Here is a 17,983-nt window from a genome sequence, read left to right on the forward strand (position 1 = left end):
GGTCCAGGAAGTGAAATCTGCCCTACCTCCTGATGCCCTTGCCCTTGTTGACCAGGTCCTGCCTGGTGGCGGTCCACTTCCCACAACCTACCGCCCCCCATGTTCTCCAGCCCACCAGAGTTTGTCATGGGGCCCGTGCCTCACCCAGGCTTGTGGCACTCCCTGCTCCACCACCTAAGATGGGTGGAGGAAACCAAACCGGTCCACTTTTCAACCATCCATCACCACCACCACTTCTACACTGTCATGCAGCACACGATCCATCATGCCACCCTTGCGTCCTGCCCAGACACCATATATGTGATGAGCTTCACAGGCACCCTGGTCTCTTGCCCCTTCTGTGGGCAGAGGGAGACCCTGGCACACATGATGTTCGAGTGTGCCAGGCTGCTGCCCCTCCACCTCCACCTCCAGAACCTTTTCCTGAGATTCTGGGGGCATTTCACCCACACCATTTTATTTTTGGTCACCCCATCTGTGGCCCCATCAAGTCCCAGGACCTCCTAGTCAACCTTCTCCTGGCCCTGGCCAAGTGGGCCCTCTACTTGACCAAGAAGGAGGCTCTGGCCAGGAAGGTGCCCAGGGACTGTGAGACCGCATTCCTTTCCCTCCTCTGTTCATGTTTCTGGGCAGAGCACAAATGGGCGGCATCCACCAGCTCCTTAGATGTCTTTGAGGACCAGTGGGTGTGGCCAAGGGGGCTCTGCTCAGTGTCCCCCTCCAAAGTGCTTATTTTCACATTTTGATCCCCATGTCACTCCTAACCTGTTTTTTTTCTTTCCCTTAGTTCCCCCCCACCACCACCACCAGCAAAAAAAAATATTAGTTGCATCTTTCAACCTTTGGCCCCGCATCATGGGGGCTATTAGGTAACTGGGTGGGCCTTAAGGCCCATGTCCACTGGAAGATACAAATAGACAGGCGCTTCTTGGGAGAAGATGGCCGGGCCCCTTCCTGCCTGAGTCTCCTGCTGCTGCTGCTGTTAGCTGCTTCTGCTGTTGCTTGCTCTCAGGAGCTTTTGGGGGGAAGTTAGCTGTGCCCCTTCCTGCCTTGGGCTGCTTCTGCTGCTGTTGCCACCCTCCTGTGCTGCCCGTGGGCTCCTCCCCCACCATCACTGCCAGCACCTAAGGGATACTTCCCTGCCCCAGCTGCCTCTGCAGGCCACCCCCTGCCTTCACCTTCACTTTCACCTTTACCTGAACCATGCCTTGAGTGGCTGACCTGGACGGCTGCTACCACTGCTGCTGCTAGTGACCACCTGTACTGCTGCTGCCCCCTCTCAGGAGACGGGTGGATTTCCTGCTGCACCAGCCTTTTATGTAATGATGTGACTCCACTTTCCTAGGGGATTCCAATGGCTTTCTCTTTATCCTGCCTAGGCGCAAGAACTTCTTCAGGGTGATAAACTTCTTTGACATCACCATAGCCATGTCTTATGGAAATTCCAGACATGACAGGGGCTTTTTGAAAAATACTAAACACTGTAGGACCAGAGATTAAACAGCAAGATATGGCAACTTCACTCACCTGTCTGTGAATCCCTTGTCCCATCACTTCCCTCTGGGGCTTCACTGACTTCCTCATCATTCTGGTGAAAAGAAGAACTGTGTTCTGGATCAGAAATTTCTCCAGCATCATCATAACCATCACTGGTGGTGTCTCTGGGCAGTATAGAGGCTTCTGAAATACAGATGAGAATTAGTAGTGATGAGGACAGGCCTGACACTGAAAAGAGAAATTACGTAAAGGTCAGGGACAAAAGGCTGAGATGCCCATAAAGATCCCTGATATGCTCTCTCCATCAAATACATTAATTCAGCCTGGGAAGCCTGATAGAAAATTCTCTGCTTAAACCTAGATAAACTAAGTTCATAACATTAGCCTTATTACAGAAACGCATTATCTTTTCATAGAAAGATATCAATATTATTGAACTGTATTTTGATTTTTAAAACTTTTTGTATCCTGTCCCAGTTTCTGCAGCCTTCCATATCTTTAATTGGTCTTTCCATCCATTAATTAATGTAATATTTTTGAGGCTTTTTTTAAGTTAAATGTTTTCAGTATATTTATTTTATTATTTTTTTTTATTTTAGTTTCTGTTTCCTTCCATATCCATATTACAGATTTATCCTGTGAGGTGGTAAGCTGAAAGAGATCACAACAGGATGGAAGATACTTACAAGCTCACACAAGCTAGGGCTCATAAAATTATAACAGGTATCATGAAATTAGCAATAAAATTGTGAAACATGGTAAACTGTATTTGCTTCCCACTTTTCTGCAAATCCTGGTTTCTCTCACTTTTATCAGAGATCCCAGAGGCTTCCTCTTTATTCTGTCTAGATCCATGAACTTCTTCAGGGTCATGAACTTCTCTGGCATCATCATAGTCATTTCCTGTGGAATCTCCACACATGACAGGAACATCTGAAATAGATATGGTAATTAATAAGAATGAAGACCTTACACTGAAGACAGATATAAGTATGCACCTGGGACAAAAGATTTAGGTGCACACATTTTCAGGCAGGTAAGAAGTGAAAATCCCTTCCTATCAATCTCAGTATCAGTACAATCTCGTATAGTTATGAAACACATTTGAAGAGATCACCTGTCTGCTAGATGCTGCAAAGAGCTGAAAACAGAAACCCATCTCAGTGAGCTGGGAGGCAAGGGAGGACTAGGATTGATAGGCAGAGGGAGCATCTACACGTCAACCTATGGCAACGCAGTTACCGTTTGGCCTGGTACAATGATGTAGCGATCACGTGGGTCTACACGTGATCATTAGCTATGTCACCATAGCAGCATGCTCTCCACTTACAGCACACCGCTACAACAACATAGTGAGAAAATCAAAGTGCACGCCACTCACATGGCGCAGTATGGACAATTACTGCGCCATGCTTTAGACCTTCCAAAAAGAATGGCAATGTGTAGACACACCCAGAATCTTCCAATTCTAGCACTGGATAAATTACTGTAATCTATTTCAGGCTTTTTACGTTAATTGTTTCAGTGCTTTAATTTTATTCTTTATTTTTTAAATCATGAAAACTACTTGCTTTTTCATTCTGTACTAATCAGAGTAGCAGCTGTATGTAACAACCTCTTGGAAAGTTTGACTAAGAAAATAGCTGTTACATTTTAACTAGTTCATAGTTAGCAGCTGCAGTAGTACTGCTCCTAACCTGAAGTTGACATCCCAGGACAAATAAGTGTAAAATTCTGTTTTCTTTTCAACAGTAGGTTTAATTACAACAGTAAACAGGAAAAAGTTTGAATGAGGAAATAAACCCTTTCATCTGGTACTAATGGCAGTAGCACATATTATAAGTCAGTTGACTCTAGGCAATAAAATAACAAATACAATGTAATGCAAAAATAAAATATGGAAAGGTAGGGGAGTTTGTCAAACATAAAGATAGATTTTCTGCCTGTCTGCAAGGTAGGCAGCCTGGGGAGCCAGGGAACTAGCTTCCTGTTTTCCTAGGATCCCTGACATCCAAGACATGTGATTTCCCAGGTGTCCCAACTCTCTGCAGATCTGACCCCTGCAGGAGTTTGGCAGCCTGGGCAGTCAGCCACCTCAAGAGTCCCAGGGCTCTGCAAGCCAGGAGTCTGAAATCCCTAGGAGCTCTTTCTCCAAAACAACCTAAAAAGAGCCAGAGAGCTGTAGTTTCATTGCAGGGTTCCCAACAGAAAATCAAATTACCCCAGAACAATCCAGATTTGTGGAAACTGCAAAGCATCCAAACTGCCAAATACTTACTGCTTGGACAACATGCCTCTCTTCTGACATAGAGCACGGCATGAGTTTTCTGTTTCTTACGGTAGAAAATTCTAATGGAGACACAAAAGCCAGGCAAACAGGAATTCATACTCTTTGTCACACCACCAATGCCCAAACTTTGTGGCTCCAATGAAGATGTTAATAATTTTTGCCTTTTTATTGCAGCAGACATCTGATCATTTTATGCACAAGAGCACAGACAACCCAGAACTACCCATGCTCTTCAGCTGCCCCAGGCTAGCACTCCTGAGACTTTAGAGGACCGATTCTGCAAGGCCTGCGAATTACTTTTCAGTATCAGGTCCCTTAAGCCCCAGAAGTATATGCCCAGCTTTACCCTCTTACAGGAACTCATGCTGGGCAGTCTCTGATGCATTTATTTGTAAATAGGGAACCTCGGCTTCCCCCTTTACATGGATGTGCCATGGGGAATCTCTAGGACACATCTTTGTAAGTGGGGAACACATCACCTGTTGTCCCACAAGATCAGGCCCTGATCAATTCACGATGTTGTGCAACATGTGTTTTACCCATTGCAGCAGATCAGGTGTAGCGAGACATACTGCCACTACTGGTCCACTTCACTTGGTGATGTCTGTTTAAACCCTTTTGTCACTGCCCTCTGCCATACAACTAAATCAGTGCCACACTCTGTGGGAGAAAGGAGGAGGATGGAAGAAACAACAAAGGAAAGTGAACCCACACAGCAGATGACTGACCACTGCAGCAAAGGGAAGAAGCTGGAGAATAGTTCTTATTCAAACGTTCCAAAGCCATTTTCAAATTATTTGACCCTAAAAATAGATGCTTTCCTGGCCCATATTTAGTTATACTCCAAATTTCAATATGGGCAATGTTGCAGAAATTGTCCCTAGAGATGGGACTAGCAAAGTCTGATTCATAAGTAGGGTGGGGCGCTCATTGGCAGAAGTCCAGTTACTGGCTGGTCTCATCACAGAACTCGTGCTTGCAGCATTCAGCCCTCTAGGGGTTGAAAACTACAGGAAATTAGGACTAGTTCATGATCTCAGGATGAGAAGTGAATTAGATAGTGACTCTGTTAGGAATGCAATGCACAAACCTGACTTAACTGATGATTGTCCCTTCTCCTTCATTGGGCTGTAGTCAATCTCTTCATACACAGCCTCAGAGAAGGGCTTCATAAATTTTCTGGATGCTGAAAACAAAGAGTATGTGGTTAGTAGTACACAAGGTGGGAAATAGTATTAAACCTTTCTGCCACAGGTCCTTAAGGGACTGTCAGAAGTTCTTTTTTTAGCCCAGAAAATATCCCAGTCCAGACAACAAATGTGTCCCCTTTCAAAACTTCTTTGGAGATGTTTCCTTTAGCTGTTGCACCATCACAAAATCTCTCCTCTTAAAATGGCTGGTTTCTTTTCATTTCATTACTGCACATTAATGCCTATGCAGTAGCTTCAATAATTCCTCTCTCAACATGAAGTTTACATTCCAGGAATAACAACACTTATTTCTCTGCTTTCCAAAGTTCTCGAACCTACAAATGTATTTGTCTGCAGGACTGAATCCTACAGGTGCAACTAGTGAGGATAATGCGCCAGGATAATGCTCAGAGCTGTTGTTCACTCACCTATATTCTCACACATTCCCACATTATTTCCAATTGTTCTAGGTCATTGGTGCTCACATTTTTATCCCCATTGGCAAGATGAATGGTGCGAGAACAGTTTGCAGGCTGGATCAGGACCTGTGCCAGCCCTGTATACCAATTTCTGGCCCTGGAGCAATGTACTCCCTCCACCCAGCTAAAGCCTCATCATAGCCAGGCAGGGGCACTGGGAGAAGCACTGGAGCTCAAACCTGGCAGGATGTAGATGGTGCAGGGCTCTGACACACTGTCCATCTAAAATCAGGATCTGGAGCTCTATGCTCCCCACACCTAGGCCCCATGCACTGGAATCAGGCCCCGTGCTGCCCTGCATGTTCAGGCTAGCACTCAGGGCCACAGTTGGCAAGTATTCCCAAAGGATCCTTTGGGACTCCATGTATTGAATTGCAAGGTGTTGCAGGAAGGATCTGGCCCACAGCCTAGGGGTTGAGCACCCCAGTCTAGGTTCTTTTCTGCTATCTCCCTCTTCCTTCTGATACCCTAAAACTCTCCCTGCATCTTCAAAGAGGTATTTCTGTATCATTTAGACCCACTGGGACACACCTTTCTGCTGTGCTCTGCCTTTTTGCACCTGCCCAGCCACAACGATAAGGACCAAGCAGAGAAGGACCCCCAGAATAATGCAGATGACAATGGGCACCATGTCTCCCCCACTGTCTGTTGGAGGTGGATCTGAAAGGAAACAAACATAGGAGCAGTAGAGACTCTTCTCTGAAAGACAAATGAATCTCAAGGGAACATCCACAGTTACTAATTGTATTGTATGTGGCCAAAAGGTCAAATACTGAGAAACAGGAGAGCAACTCACATGCTAGAGCAAGAGTCAGGAGCCCAGGCACATGAGCAGAAAACCACTGAGCAGCAATGCCTATCAGTCAGCCTGCCCTGCAGGACCCACCCCAGGTGCCATTGCCTCATAAATTTCAGACTCTCTGTCAAGAAGCACCTTCTCCCAGAGCAGAGGTTACAGCTCATCTCTCAGGAAAATGCAGCACTTCTTGGAAGGGGGTTCTTTACCTGTTCCCTTTGGGGAAGTTGTCATTCCTGTAGCATCTGCAACGAGAAATAAAATAAGGATTGGATTCTGAAAGCAGGAAGAGGTAAAGCATTATCTACTGAAGGGATGGTCCCCCTGTGTGGCTGCAGGTGGAACTGGCACATCACATATATGTTCTCCCTTCAAATGGGGCAGGGACAGTTCTGGGCCAACTTAAAAAGAAGTCCCCCTGTGCTTTAGGAGCAGTGGGGACAATAGTAATAAACTAGAACACCGGAGACTCAGATGAGAGCAGAGGCTCCATAGGCTGACACCTGGGCACATCTGGGCCCTCCAAAGTTACACCCCTCACCATCCATTCCTATGGCCAAGGAACAGGGGGCTGATACATGGCCAGGCAGAGGATCCAGCACCGCACCACAGAAAGTTGCATACTTTATCAAAAACCTGTCAGTCACTGTTGCTGCTACTGAGGGGTTGCCAGCTCTTACTTCATAATGGTTTGAACACAGATCCACAGTGCAAATAACTAGATTAACTTTATTCATTATGGCCAGGTGATAAGGCTGCCAGACAGTGGGATGTGTACAAGGACAACAGATTCAAAATTTTCCACCATTATTCATCTTATATGCAAATACATATATACTATTAGGCCAATCATTAGATAACGCAGTTAGGAAAGCTGGCTTCCCCTCACTCAGACACACTCCAAGTTAGGTGCACATGCAGCTGTGCCACAACCAATCACAGCACAGCCAATCATGCTCCACTGACAACATCTCTTTCTAGCCTCACATACCATCTCTGCAGGAAGCTTTCCTTATTGAATCCTGCCAAACCTGTCCAAGGAGGCTTGTATTCACCAGAGCAATTCACAGCAGCATCTTCTTTACGTTGGCAGTTACTGTCCTCCCAGTGCTTTGCAGGACACTACCACAGAGATGACTCTGTCCCTCGACAGTTCACCTTGTCTAGCCAGATGGGGCCATCCCCTTCCCCGAATAATGCTCCACTCAAGACAGACACAGCAGCTCCACAGCCCAGTTGTTTACACACAACGTTCGCATCCACCATGTCCCAGGAGTCATCACACACTGTTCCCCAGGAGCCACGGTGCCAAATCTCCACTCTCCCTGAACAGCCATCCTCTCCTCCCACAACACAGATCTTCTCCTTGTCTGGGAAAGGCAGAAACTTTACATATTACTGGCAGAGCTGGGAAGGTCCTTAGGGATTGAGAAGATATATAGAAAAGCATTCATACCTGTGCAGTTTGTAGAACCTAGGCATGAAGCAAATGGGTTTTGTGGTCTTTTCCCTTTTCCCCCTACAAAAACAAATACTACCATGAGTGGATTAATTACTGTGTTTCATGCAAAATAAAGTAGAATTTATACATGAAAAATGAAGTAGAATCTATAACATCTCCACTGCTTGACTGTGGGCATAGTTACATGTGATGCTACATCACCGTCAGACTTTGCAGGGTGATAGGCTTTCTAAGCAGCTCCACAATGGAGCTGCCTGCACACCACGCTGGCATCATTCATGTCCCACTGATCATCCAGGACTCTGCTCCATGTGCCACCAAAGGAAACCTCAACTCGCTCATCACACCGGCAATCTCCGTTCAACAGTATGAGTGATTCAGAGTGACCTGCCCTTAGGGGAGATGGAAAATGCATTGAACACCACTCTCTGTTGTCCATTACATAAAATAAAGAATGCATGCATGAAATACCATAAGCTATCAAACATTCAGAGAACTAAAGTGATAAGATGAACAACTGCTGTTACAAGGATTTCAGGAAAATCTTTCATTAGAGTTTTAATACTCAGGGTTAGAGCCCTGTCAGAGAGAGTTGCTGGCTAGGACCTTTGATAAGTGTACTCCTTGAAGCCAAGGAACAACACTGACCTTTTGTTCATGTCAGCCAGCAGAGGTCTCTTGGCAAAGGGTATGAAAAAATAAGGCCCTATAGCTGATGTAGCTTTGCTGCAAAACCCCTGGTATGGATACAGCTTCTGCTTTCTCCTTGCAGAGCTTTTGTTGTCAGGGATGAGGGTGTAGCTCCAGCAAAAGGAAAACCCCGGCCATCAGATGGCCTAGGCAGGTTTGTAATGATGCCATCATTAAAATATTAGCAGCCTCCTCTCCCCGCACCACTGTAGCAACATAGCCTAAGGAAGACAGACAGAAAACCCTACAGCTTTGCCTACTGCTGTCAGGCATTCAGATGGCACTAAGCTGATTGAAGGCATCTTAGTATCTAAAAACATTATTCACTCTGCTATATCTACTGCCAGAAATTCTAGAAGCAAATAGTAAACATGACCACCAAGCTGCTAGAGGGCATGTTCACCTCCATTCAGCTACTATGGCCCAGAATAGAGAGGTATGGCATAAATCTTGTACTCATCAGATTCAATACACATGGGCAGGTGTGAATGAGAATTACACAACAAGTTTTAGTCTTGAACAATAAGCAGCCCCTATAGACTCTATATCTATCTCTGACTGACTGACTAGCTATTTAACTAAGAGACGATCTCCCAGTTACCAAATCAACTAAATTAGGGAGCATCTCCAAATAATAACTATTACTTTAATAGGTTCTTGCTGCATTGCACTAAAAAAGCATACCAGAAATGGCAACATATGAAATTCATGTCCTCTGAAATATGTCTCCACTAAGAAGCAGGGAAGGAAAGTGAAAAGGGTTGATTTGAAAATGTCTGTGCCAGTGGTATTTGTGTAGCAGAATGTTCCCTTTTCCTCTTGCCTGAATTTGCTTTCCCCTCTTTGGATATGTTTCTCCTCTTCTACCTTTTCATCCTTCCTCTTTCTTTCACTATAAGATAAGGAATTGTGTTTTAAAATTTGTATGTGTGCATTTTGTAACTCCCCCTCTATTTTGGTCTTTTTATCTATTTGTGTGCCATGGCATTACTCTTGTAGCTTATATTTTATACTCCTCACCTTTTAACTAAATATGTTTAGTTTCAGAAGGTAGTTATACATTGTAACAATGTTAACAAGGGCAGGAATTAAACTGCCACTTCCCTGTATCAGGCAGGACCCTGAAAGAGGGAGTAAATCAGTGATTGAATGCGTAACACAGTAGCAGGCAGCATTTAACAACTAGGGAAACCACAGATCAACCAACGGAAGAAATCAATACGAGACAATGTGGCAAACCAGAAATTCTCTAAATTTCAGTGTTCAAGGGCTAGGAGCCCTGGTCTGAGTTATTCAACACCGGGGGCCAACTTTTGGGGCTGAATATCTCCAGATCGACCGCTCCCAGAGCCCTATTCAAAATTCATCAATGGACTCCCAAACCTGCAAATACATGCAGATGACCCCTGGGGCTGACAGATGCCATCCAGTAGCCACCAAGGGGGAAGTCCCACGAGGGTCAATGACCCCTGCATTAGGCAAACCTGGAAACTGGGGAGTCACCAAAGTCTGCCAAGGACAGATAAAAAGCAGTGAAAAGTGTCCCTCAGGGGTGCCCTCTTGATCTCCAACTTGACCAGCAACTGACCTGTCTGGAGGATAACACCACACTGGAAGAAGCCTTGACTGGCCATCCATGGCAGACTCCAGCGCCTGTGGGATAGGTATACCTGACTCTTGTAACTCGCTATTGTGTGTGTGGATGTGTATGTGTGTGTGTGTGCGGGGGGGGGGGTGGACCAGCCCCAAGGTTTATGATTTGACTTCATTACAGTGTTTCAATCCGCCTAATAAACCAGAATTTTAAGGATCCCGAGTTGGACATTTGTAGCCAACATCATTTGGTGGAGAATGCGGGCACTATTCTAGGATTATTAGTGAATTGGTATTTGGGAAGACCGTGTCCCCAGATAGGACCCACGTCCACGGAGGTGGGTGGACAATAGTCACCCAAGGGGGTGGACTAGGATTTAGACTTACCCAAGGGGGTGGGCAGACTCAAGGAGGGTCTGGATTTAGAAGTAACCCCAGGGGGTGGACTAGGATTTAGACACACCCAAGGGGGTGGGCACACCCAAGGAGGGTATGGATTTAGTTGTCACCTAAGGGTGTGGGCATATCCCAAGAAATGGATTTGTTTGTAGAACTGCAAGGGCAGGGGCAGAGTTGGTTGGGAGCGTGAGAGCTCAAGGAAACTGACAGGCTTGAGACATGTTGAGGAAAATGTCTTTCTTTAGAAAAAAAAAACCCCTAAGGTTGGATCAGGAGGCCAAGAAGATAAGTGGGTACGGAGGGAGGAAAATTCCCCTCTCCATAGGGAGATTCGGAAGGATGGACCCAGCCCATGTAGGGAGGATGTGTGCACCTCAGGCTTTTCCATAGGGAACATTGAAGCCCAATTTGAAAGATTTTGCCTTTGTGGAAAACCCTCAGTTCAAAGGCAACACAGTGGCTTGGTCTGGCTACTATGGCATGCTGTAAAAACAGTTGAGGAAAAAGCTCAGCAAGCCTCTGAAATTGAGGAAAAGGAGGAGCAAATCCAAATTCTAAAAGATAGATGTGTCCAATTGGAAACCAGTAATCAGACTCTAAAGGGGTTGTCTCGGAACTTTGAAAATGAAAATGAACAACTGAGAAAAAGAAATCAAGACAATGCCCGACAATTGGAATTATTGGACCAAGAAAAGGCTAGCTGAGAAGCCTTGCAAAAATCGGTAAAGACAATGGCTAAAGACCAAGCCGAGAAGGGAGCCAAGGTCAACCATGTACTTTGCTAGTGGTTATAGACTCCTTCAGCAGGTGGGTGGAGGCATTTCCTATGCGCACCCACACTGCTGAAGCCACAGCAAAGAAACTCTGGACAGAGGTAATATGCCGGTTTGAAGCTCCTAAAATCATTGACTCAGACTGAGGTCCCCATTTCACTGGGGCTGTTGTTAAACAACTGCTGCAAGCCTTAGGTATCAGGCAGCAGTGGCACATTCCTCACCACCCATCTGGGTGGCATCTGGGCGGGTAAAGCGAATGAATAGGACAATTAAGGAGTTGCTAAGGAAGGTGGTAAATCAAACAGGTACAGACTGGAATCTTAAGCTTCCTTTGATCTTAGCTGCTCTCCGGAGTGGGAACCGCTTGGGAACCAGCCTTCAGCCCTACCAGATCCTATTTGGCAGGCGGATGGCTCTAATACCCACCGGGCTTATCCCATTCCCAGACAATCTGGACAATCCACAGCCCACAGAAATTACTGAATGCGTGAAAGAGCTCCCATATCATTTGAGGCATCAGGAGTTGCAGTTTAATGAAGCTATTCAGCAAGCTCAGCTGCGGATGGGCAAGCAGCTCGAACAGCTTCCCAGGCTTTGGGAAATTGGACAGCCAGTCATGTACTTTAGACTCGCCCCAAAGGCACATGTCCTGGAGTCCAAATGGATTGGACCCTTCACTATTATCAATCTATTGAGCCCAACCATGGTCCAAATTGATAAAGGGGAATCAGGAAAATGGGTACGTGTGTCCCATCTGAAACTTTTTAAGGGGGCAGAATATATCTAACCTGAATCTAGCCTTGTTAATAGGATTCCTTGTGTCATGAGGAGAGCATCCCAGTGACCCAGCTTGGAGAAAAGAAGAAAAAAAAAGAAGTGAGCCACCAACCACCTGACCCTCGAGAAACAGGGTAACCAATCTCTTCTTCCCACCGGCCACCCTTCTTGGCTTAGCAGGAAGAAATGGCTCTGAGCCATTGGAAAATGTGCATCAGACAGGCTGATCTGTGCCCATCCCAATGTTGAGGCAGGAAAAGGCCAGAAAAATCCTTAACTTAGGATGGTCACCCTCCTGTAGGTAACTGCTCCACTTTTTCAGTATAAAAGAAAAGCACCCCAAGAATGGAAAATTATGTGTGCACTGCCACTGCACATTGGTCAGCATTGTACTTTATAAATATGAATAATCAGCCACTGCAAGGAGTTTTCCTTGGCAGGTTTGGTTTGTGTGTGTTTGTTTTCTTTTGCAGAAGCCACAGTGTAGTCAAAGGTGACCGACAAACCATGAGGCCTCATTACCATCAGCAGAATCTTCCTCAACACACCATGGCAAAAATTGTCTTGTGTTACCTTGTTATATGTTTTGTGTTATATGTTTTGTGTTTGTTTGTTTGGTTTATTTTAAGTTGTCACAGTTTATGTACTTATGATATCATAAAGATATAATAAGAGTAATTAGTAATACCCCGTCTAAAAATTGAACCTGTCTGTGGATCCCAGACCAGAACACTTCCATCTGGTTGGACTGGAAAGTTGTTCGGATATTTGAAACAAGGGCAGCAAGTCTCAAACAGTTTTAGATTCCACTTGGTTAGCAAAAGGATATTTACTAAAGATCATGTGAACTTTGTTTTTTGGGATTTTGGTTTTTTTTGTTTTTGTGTCCCCCCCGCCCCCCCCCCTTTTCTTAACTATCTGATAAGATGTCAAAATGTTTTGTTTTTGGTTTGGTTTTTGCTTTGTTGGGTTTTCTTGTTTTTTGGTTTTGGCTGTTTTTTCTCTGTACTTCTCTTAAGGATTTAAATGCTATTTAGAATATCAGTATAACAAGGTATGTGTAAAAAAAACTGCATTCAAAGTCACATTTTAATAAGCAAAGAGACAACTATACCACTGTAACTGTTCAAATCAACTGTGTTATGTTATTTTCTCTCTTCCACCCCCCAAGGCTTTTCTCTTTCAATATCTTTTCACTGCCCAAGTTTTGTTTTAACTTCAAACCAGCTGAAGATGACACACCTCCTGTCTATATAGCTGAACAATGGTGTTCAGACAGTATAGTGACATCACCCTTGTATAAGGCCGATGTCAAGAGGGGAAATAATGTAGCAGAAAGCCCCCTTTTCCCTTTGCCTGCATTTGCTTTCCCCTCTTTGTATGTTTCTCCTCTTCTACCTTTTCTTTCTTCCTCATTCTTTCACTATAAAATAAGGAATTGTGTTTTAAAGTTTGTATGTGTGCATTTTGTATCTCCCCTTGTATTTCGGTATTTTTATCTATTTGTGTGCCGTGGCATTACTCTTGTAGCTTATATTTTATATTCCTCAACTTTTAACTAAATATATTTAGTTTCAGAAGCTAGTTATACATTGTAACAATGTTAACAAGGGTAGGAATCAAACTGCCACTTCCCTGTATCAGGCAGGACCCTGAAAGAGGGAGTGAATCAGTGATTGAATGCGTAACACAGTAGCAGGCAGCATTTAACAACTAGGGAAACCGCAGATCAACCAAGGGAAGAAATCAATACGAGACAATGTGGCAACCAGGAATTCTCTAAATTTCAGTGTTCAAGGGCTAGAAGCCCCGGTCTGAGTTAAACAACACCAGGGGCCAACTTTTGGGGCTGAATATCTCCAGATTGACCACTTCCAGAGCCCTATTCAAAATTCATCAATGGACTCCCAAACCTGCACATTCATGCAGACAACTCCTGGGGCTGATAGATGCCATCCAGTAGCCCCCAAGGGGGAAGTCCCACGAGGGTCAACGACTCCTGGATTGGGCAAACCTGGAAACTGGGGAGTCACCAACGTCTGCCAAGGACAGATAAAAAGCAATGAAAAGTGACCCTCAGGGGCGCCCTCTTGATCTCCAACTTGACCAGCAACCGACCTGTCCAGCCAGAAGGACCAGCCAGCAACCCCCTTCTGGAGCATAACACCATGCTGGAAGAAGCCTCAACTGGCCATCGATGGCAGACTCTAGCGCTTGTGGGATAGGTGTACCTGACTCTTGTAACTCGCTACTGTGTGTGTGGATGTGTGTGTGTATGTGTGTGTGTGGGGACCAGCCCCAAAATTTATGATTTGACTTCATTACAGTGTTTCAATCCACCTAATAAATGAGAATTTTAAGGTTCCTGAGTTGGATATTTATAGCCAACATTTGCAGCCTAAATCATAGTTTCTAATGGGCAAGGAAAAGAAAGGAAATGCAAGGAGAAGAACTCAGAATATGCACATTGATATGATAAAGTATTCTGGGCACTAGCACAAAGCTACCAAACACATCCCTTGCTGGTGTTGTGGGTCAACATCCTTAATGCTATGTCACTAGCAGGAAGTACATCTAGAGAACTGAATCTTAATTCATAGGCCTCTACCGCTGAGCGAAAAAACCCACTACTTGAGCCAAAGCTGTAGGAAGCTAACCCTTTCTGTGGGTGTGTCTACATGTGTGCTTTACTGTGCATTGGATTAATATAACGCTCAGTAAAGCATCACCATCTACACGTACATGGCAATTACTATGCAGTAGGTTAATGTAAAGCACCATTTCCTAGTACTGACAGATACAGGTATCAGCCAACAGTTCTTTACATTCACATGTCTAAATGCATGTATAGATACTGACCCAGGAGCATATTGCTCCGGGTGAGCTCAGGCAGCAGGGGGCCACAACTGCTGCTCATCTCTGGGGGCAGTTCCAAGTGGCACAGAGATGCCCCTGGAGCCAGGTAAACCTCCTTCCCCTCGTTCTAGATCTAGAGACTAGCCCGAAGCTCCATGCCACTCAGAGCTGCCCCTGGAGATGGGGCCAGCTCAACCCACAAACCCCTGGAACATAGGTCTGAAGCCCCATTTCCACTGCCAGCCCAAAGCTGCCTGTGAAGCCATATCCCAGCCTGTGGTTGACTTCCTGTACCTCCTGCCAGCCCACGGCTGACCCCCAGTGCACTCTACCAGGCCAGGGCAACAGAGAACGTGGGCATCTGATAAATCCCAGTGCAAGTCACAGAGGGTGTCCCAGGCACCGAGCAACTGGACCTCCACTCTCCTCAAGCACCGTGTGCTGCTGTACACCAGCATGAACCCTGTGAGCCCTGGCAGGAAGAGAAGGGAGACACTGATTAGATACGAACACACTAGCCCATGTCCCATTCTATACCAAATAGTCAAAAAACAGGGAAGTCAGGAAGAGGCAATCCCTTTCTGACTATCTTGGATTTGAAGGATTTTGCCAGATATGGATTCTAGTTTTAATGTCATTGCTTCCAAAAAAGTGATATCACTTTGTTACTAAACCCAAGCCCTGGTCTTTTATATGATGGCTTGAAGGGGTGATTTCAGGAAGTCCTGAGCCTTTGTTGGGAAGGGCAGGATATATATAACTAAATAAATACATACATACATAAATAAATGGATCCTGCGAATGCAAGGGATTGGATTAAGTGTCTCAGATGGCCTCTGTTGGTCCTATATTCCTATTTTTAACATATCACTCTGAACACTTACGTGAACATATGAGGCCAATATCATTTGCATGTGAGCCTGTCTGATTCATAGGTGGTGCTCGGGGGCAGTAAACAAAATGAGACTCATTTCCCACACACTGAAAATCTTCAGTCCAGATTGGCCCTTGTCCTTCTCCAAAGTGAGCTCCTCCTGTGATGGATACAACTGCTCCACATTGTAGCTCATTAGAAATCACACTGGCAGCTTAAGGATCAAAGTGGGAATCACTGACAGTAGCCCAAGTGTGTCCATGTCTTATCACCAGATGTCCTGAGCAGGCATTGTCACCTTCAATCAGTCGGGGCTGTGTCTCACCTAGAGTCAATCAATCCATTAATGAATGTAACATTGAAACTCCTTGCCCTCCATTACAATTTTTAGTAGATACAGATGGCTTTTTAAAACATTTTGCATACAAAAATAGGTTTAAAAACAAGGAATTAACTGTCCATACAAGCGTGAATGAGCTACCTACTGAATTCTTGCATTTTTAACTAATCATGAAGGATAAGGCATATGCATATTTTATGCCATGCCCCTCTATTTTCTGACTTGTTTCTGATATTCTGTTCTACATTGTTACTAAATATTAACACAAATCTGTGGTTTCAATTTCTAGAAGAACAGGCAACACCTTTAGATAATCCTACCATTTATACTCAGGAAAAATACAGGTAAGTAAGGCACGAGAAGGAATAAGCAAAGCAAAGAGAGCAAGGAAGACAAGAAGTACTAGCCACAAACTGCAAGATAAAGATCTGTTCCTTGACTCTCTTACAACGTGCATGATTTGTTTCAAACTCTAATAGCAGTGTGAGCAAAAGAGTTGTGGTCTGGTGACGCTTCTCAATCATTCTGCACGGCTGAAAAAAATGACATAAGGCTCCAAGTAAAGAAAAGTCTGAGTCTCAAAACTCAATCTCTGTATTGGAAGGCACATTCTAACAGCCAGAGTGATTGTGGAGATGACCACCCACATTGGGAGGTGGCAGTAGGACCATTAGATTTCATCAATTTTCAGGGTGGGAAGGGAACTCAGTAGATCATCGAGTACAACCCCCTGCCCTGGGCAGTAAAGAGTGCTAGGGTCAGATGACCCCAGCCAAGTGTTTGTCCAGTCTCTTCATAAAGACCTCCAAGGTAGGGAAGAGCACCACTTCACTTGGAAGCCCATTCCAGATTCCGGTACCCTTACCATAAGCAAGTTCTTCCTAAGGTCTAGCCTAAATCTGCACTCTGTCAGTCTGTGGCTGTTGTTTCTAGTTACTCCAAAGGGTGCCTTGGTAAAAAGAATATCTGCTCTTCCTTGCTGCCCACCCCTGACAAATTTGTAGACAACCACCATGTGGCGGGCCAGTAGGGGGCGCTCCTGCGTTGAGCCGCCCACCTCCCTGCTCCCGACCACCTTCCAGGCTCCGAGTGCCTCCCTTGGGGTGCCTCCCGTCTGGCCGACCCCTTCCCTGGAGCACACCCGCTAGCCTGGGGTTCCCCTGCCACCATCCAAGGCTCTGGATTCACTTCTGGCTCTGTGCACCTTGGAAAACACAGGCCTGATCGTCCAATGGGTGCTAGACCCAATACAAGCACTTGGGGCACTTTCCCAAGTCAGGGGCTTATTAGGAAGCCTCCCTTAGTCCACCGACCTAAGGGGCCTCCTTGGCATAATTTAGACCCACCCCTCAATAAGTCTCCACACCGGTCACAAAGGAGAACTTTATTGATTACAGGGGTAGGGCAGAAATAGGGTAAAAGGTAGAGCAATATCAAGAAATCTTATAGGAATATCAAAGGAATCCCATAGAGCAAACCAGGGTGGCTGAGGTAGCCGTTTCAACACGCATCTGAGTTACTGAAGCTAAATATCTGATCGGATCTCTAGTAGGTTACTCACTCGCATCATCCAGAGGTGGTTGTTGTTTCCTCTGGAGGCAGGGCACTCTTGCAGCATGCGGTGATGAGGAGACAGCCAGGTTCAGATTCACCTGGATGACCGCATGGATAATGGCTGCCCTTCTTCCTGGCCCAGGCCTTTTTAAAACCTCCCTGACCTCAGCAGCCGGTCCAGTCGAAGCTGCCAATACTGGCTACAAACTGACCAATCTACAAAGCATCCCTGGCTACCTGGGCCTGCGCGCAGGGCCGGGCCTTTCCCCCCCTGCCCAGGTGACCAGAGCATCGCCTCCCAGGCGCCAGGCTTTTGTCTGCAGACAAGGAGCGAGATCCCCGCTGTGAGAGATTCAACAGCAGCCTCTCAGGCCGGCTGAGACAGGTCTCTGGAGAGGGGCACCGACGGG

The 17,983-nt window shown here is 45.5% G+C and overlaps 1 protein-coding gene across 1 annotated transcript; it reads right to left on the reverse strand.

The window, feature by feature from the left end:
* Positions 1 to 210: 210 nt before the first annotated feature.
* Positions 211 to 6,486, reverse strand: LOC112552036 (antigen WC1.1-like). Its single transcript, XM_025216366.1, has 5 exons — positions 6,462 to 6,486; positions 5,988 to 6,116; positions 4,878 to 4,973; positions 1,528 to 1,680; positions 211 to 281 (listed from the first exon to the last, which is right to left on the reverse strand). Exons 1-5 carry the CDS (start codon positions 6,484 to 6,486, stop codon positions 211 to 213), a joined length of 474 nt encoding a protein of 157 aa, XP_025072151.1.
* Between the last annotated feature and the right edge of the window lie 11,497 nt (positions 6,487 to 17,983).

The sequence above is a fragment of the Alligator sinensis genome, unplaced genomic scaffold (genome assembly GCF_000455745.1).
Source record: "Alligator sinensis unplaced genomic scaffold, ASM45574v1 scaffold537_1, whole genome shotgun sequence".
Classification (NCBI taxonomy): Eukaryota; Metazoa; Chordata; order Crocodylia; family Alligatoridae; genus Alligator; species Alligator sinensis.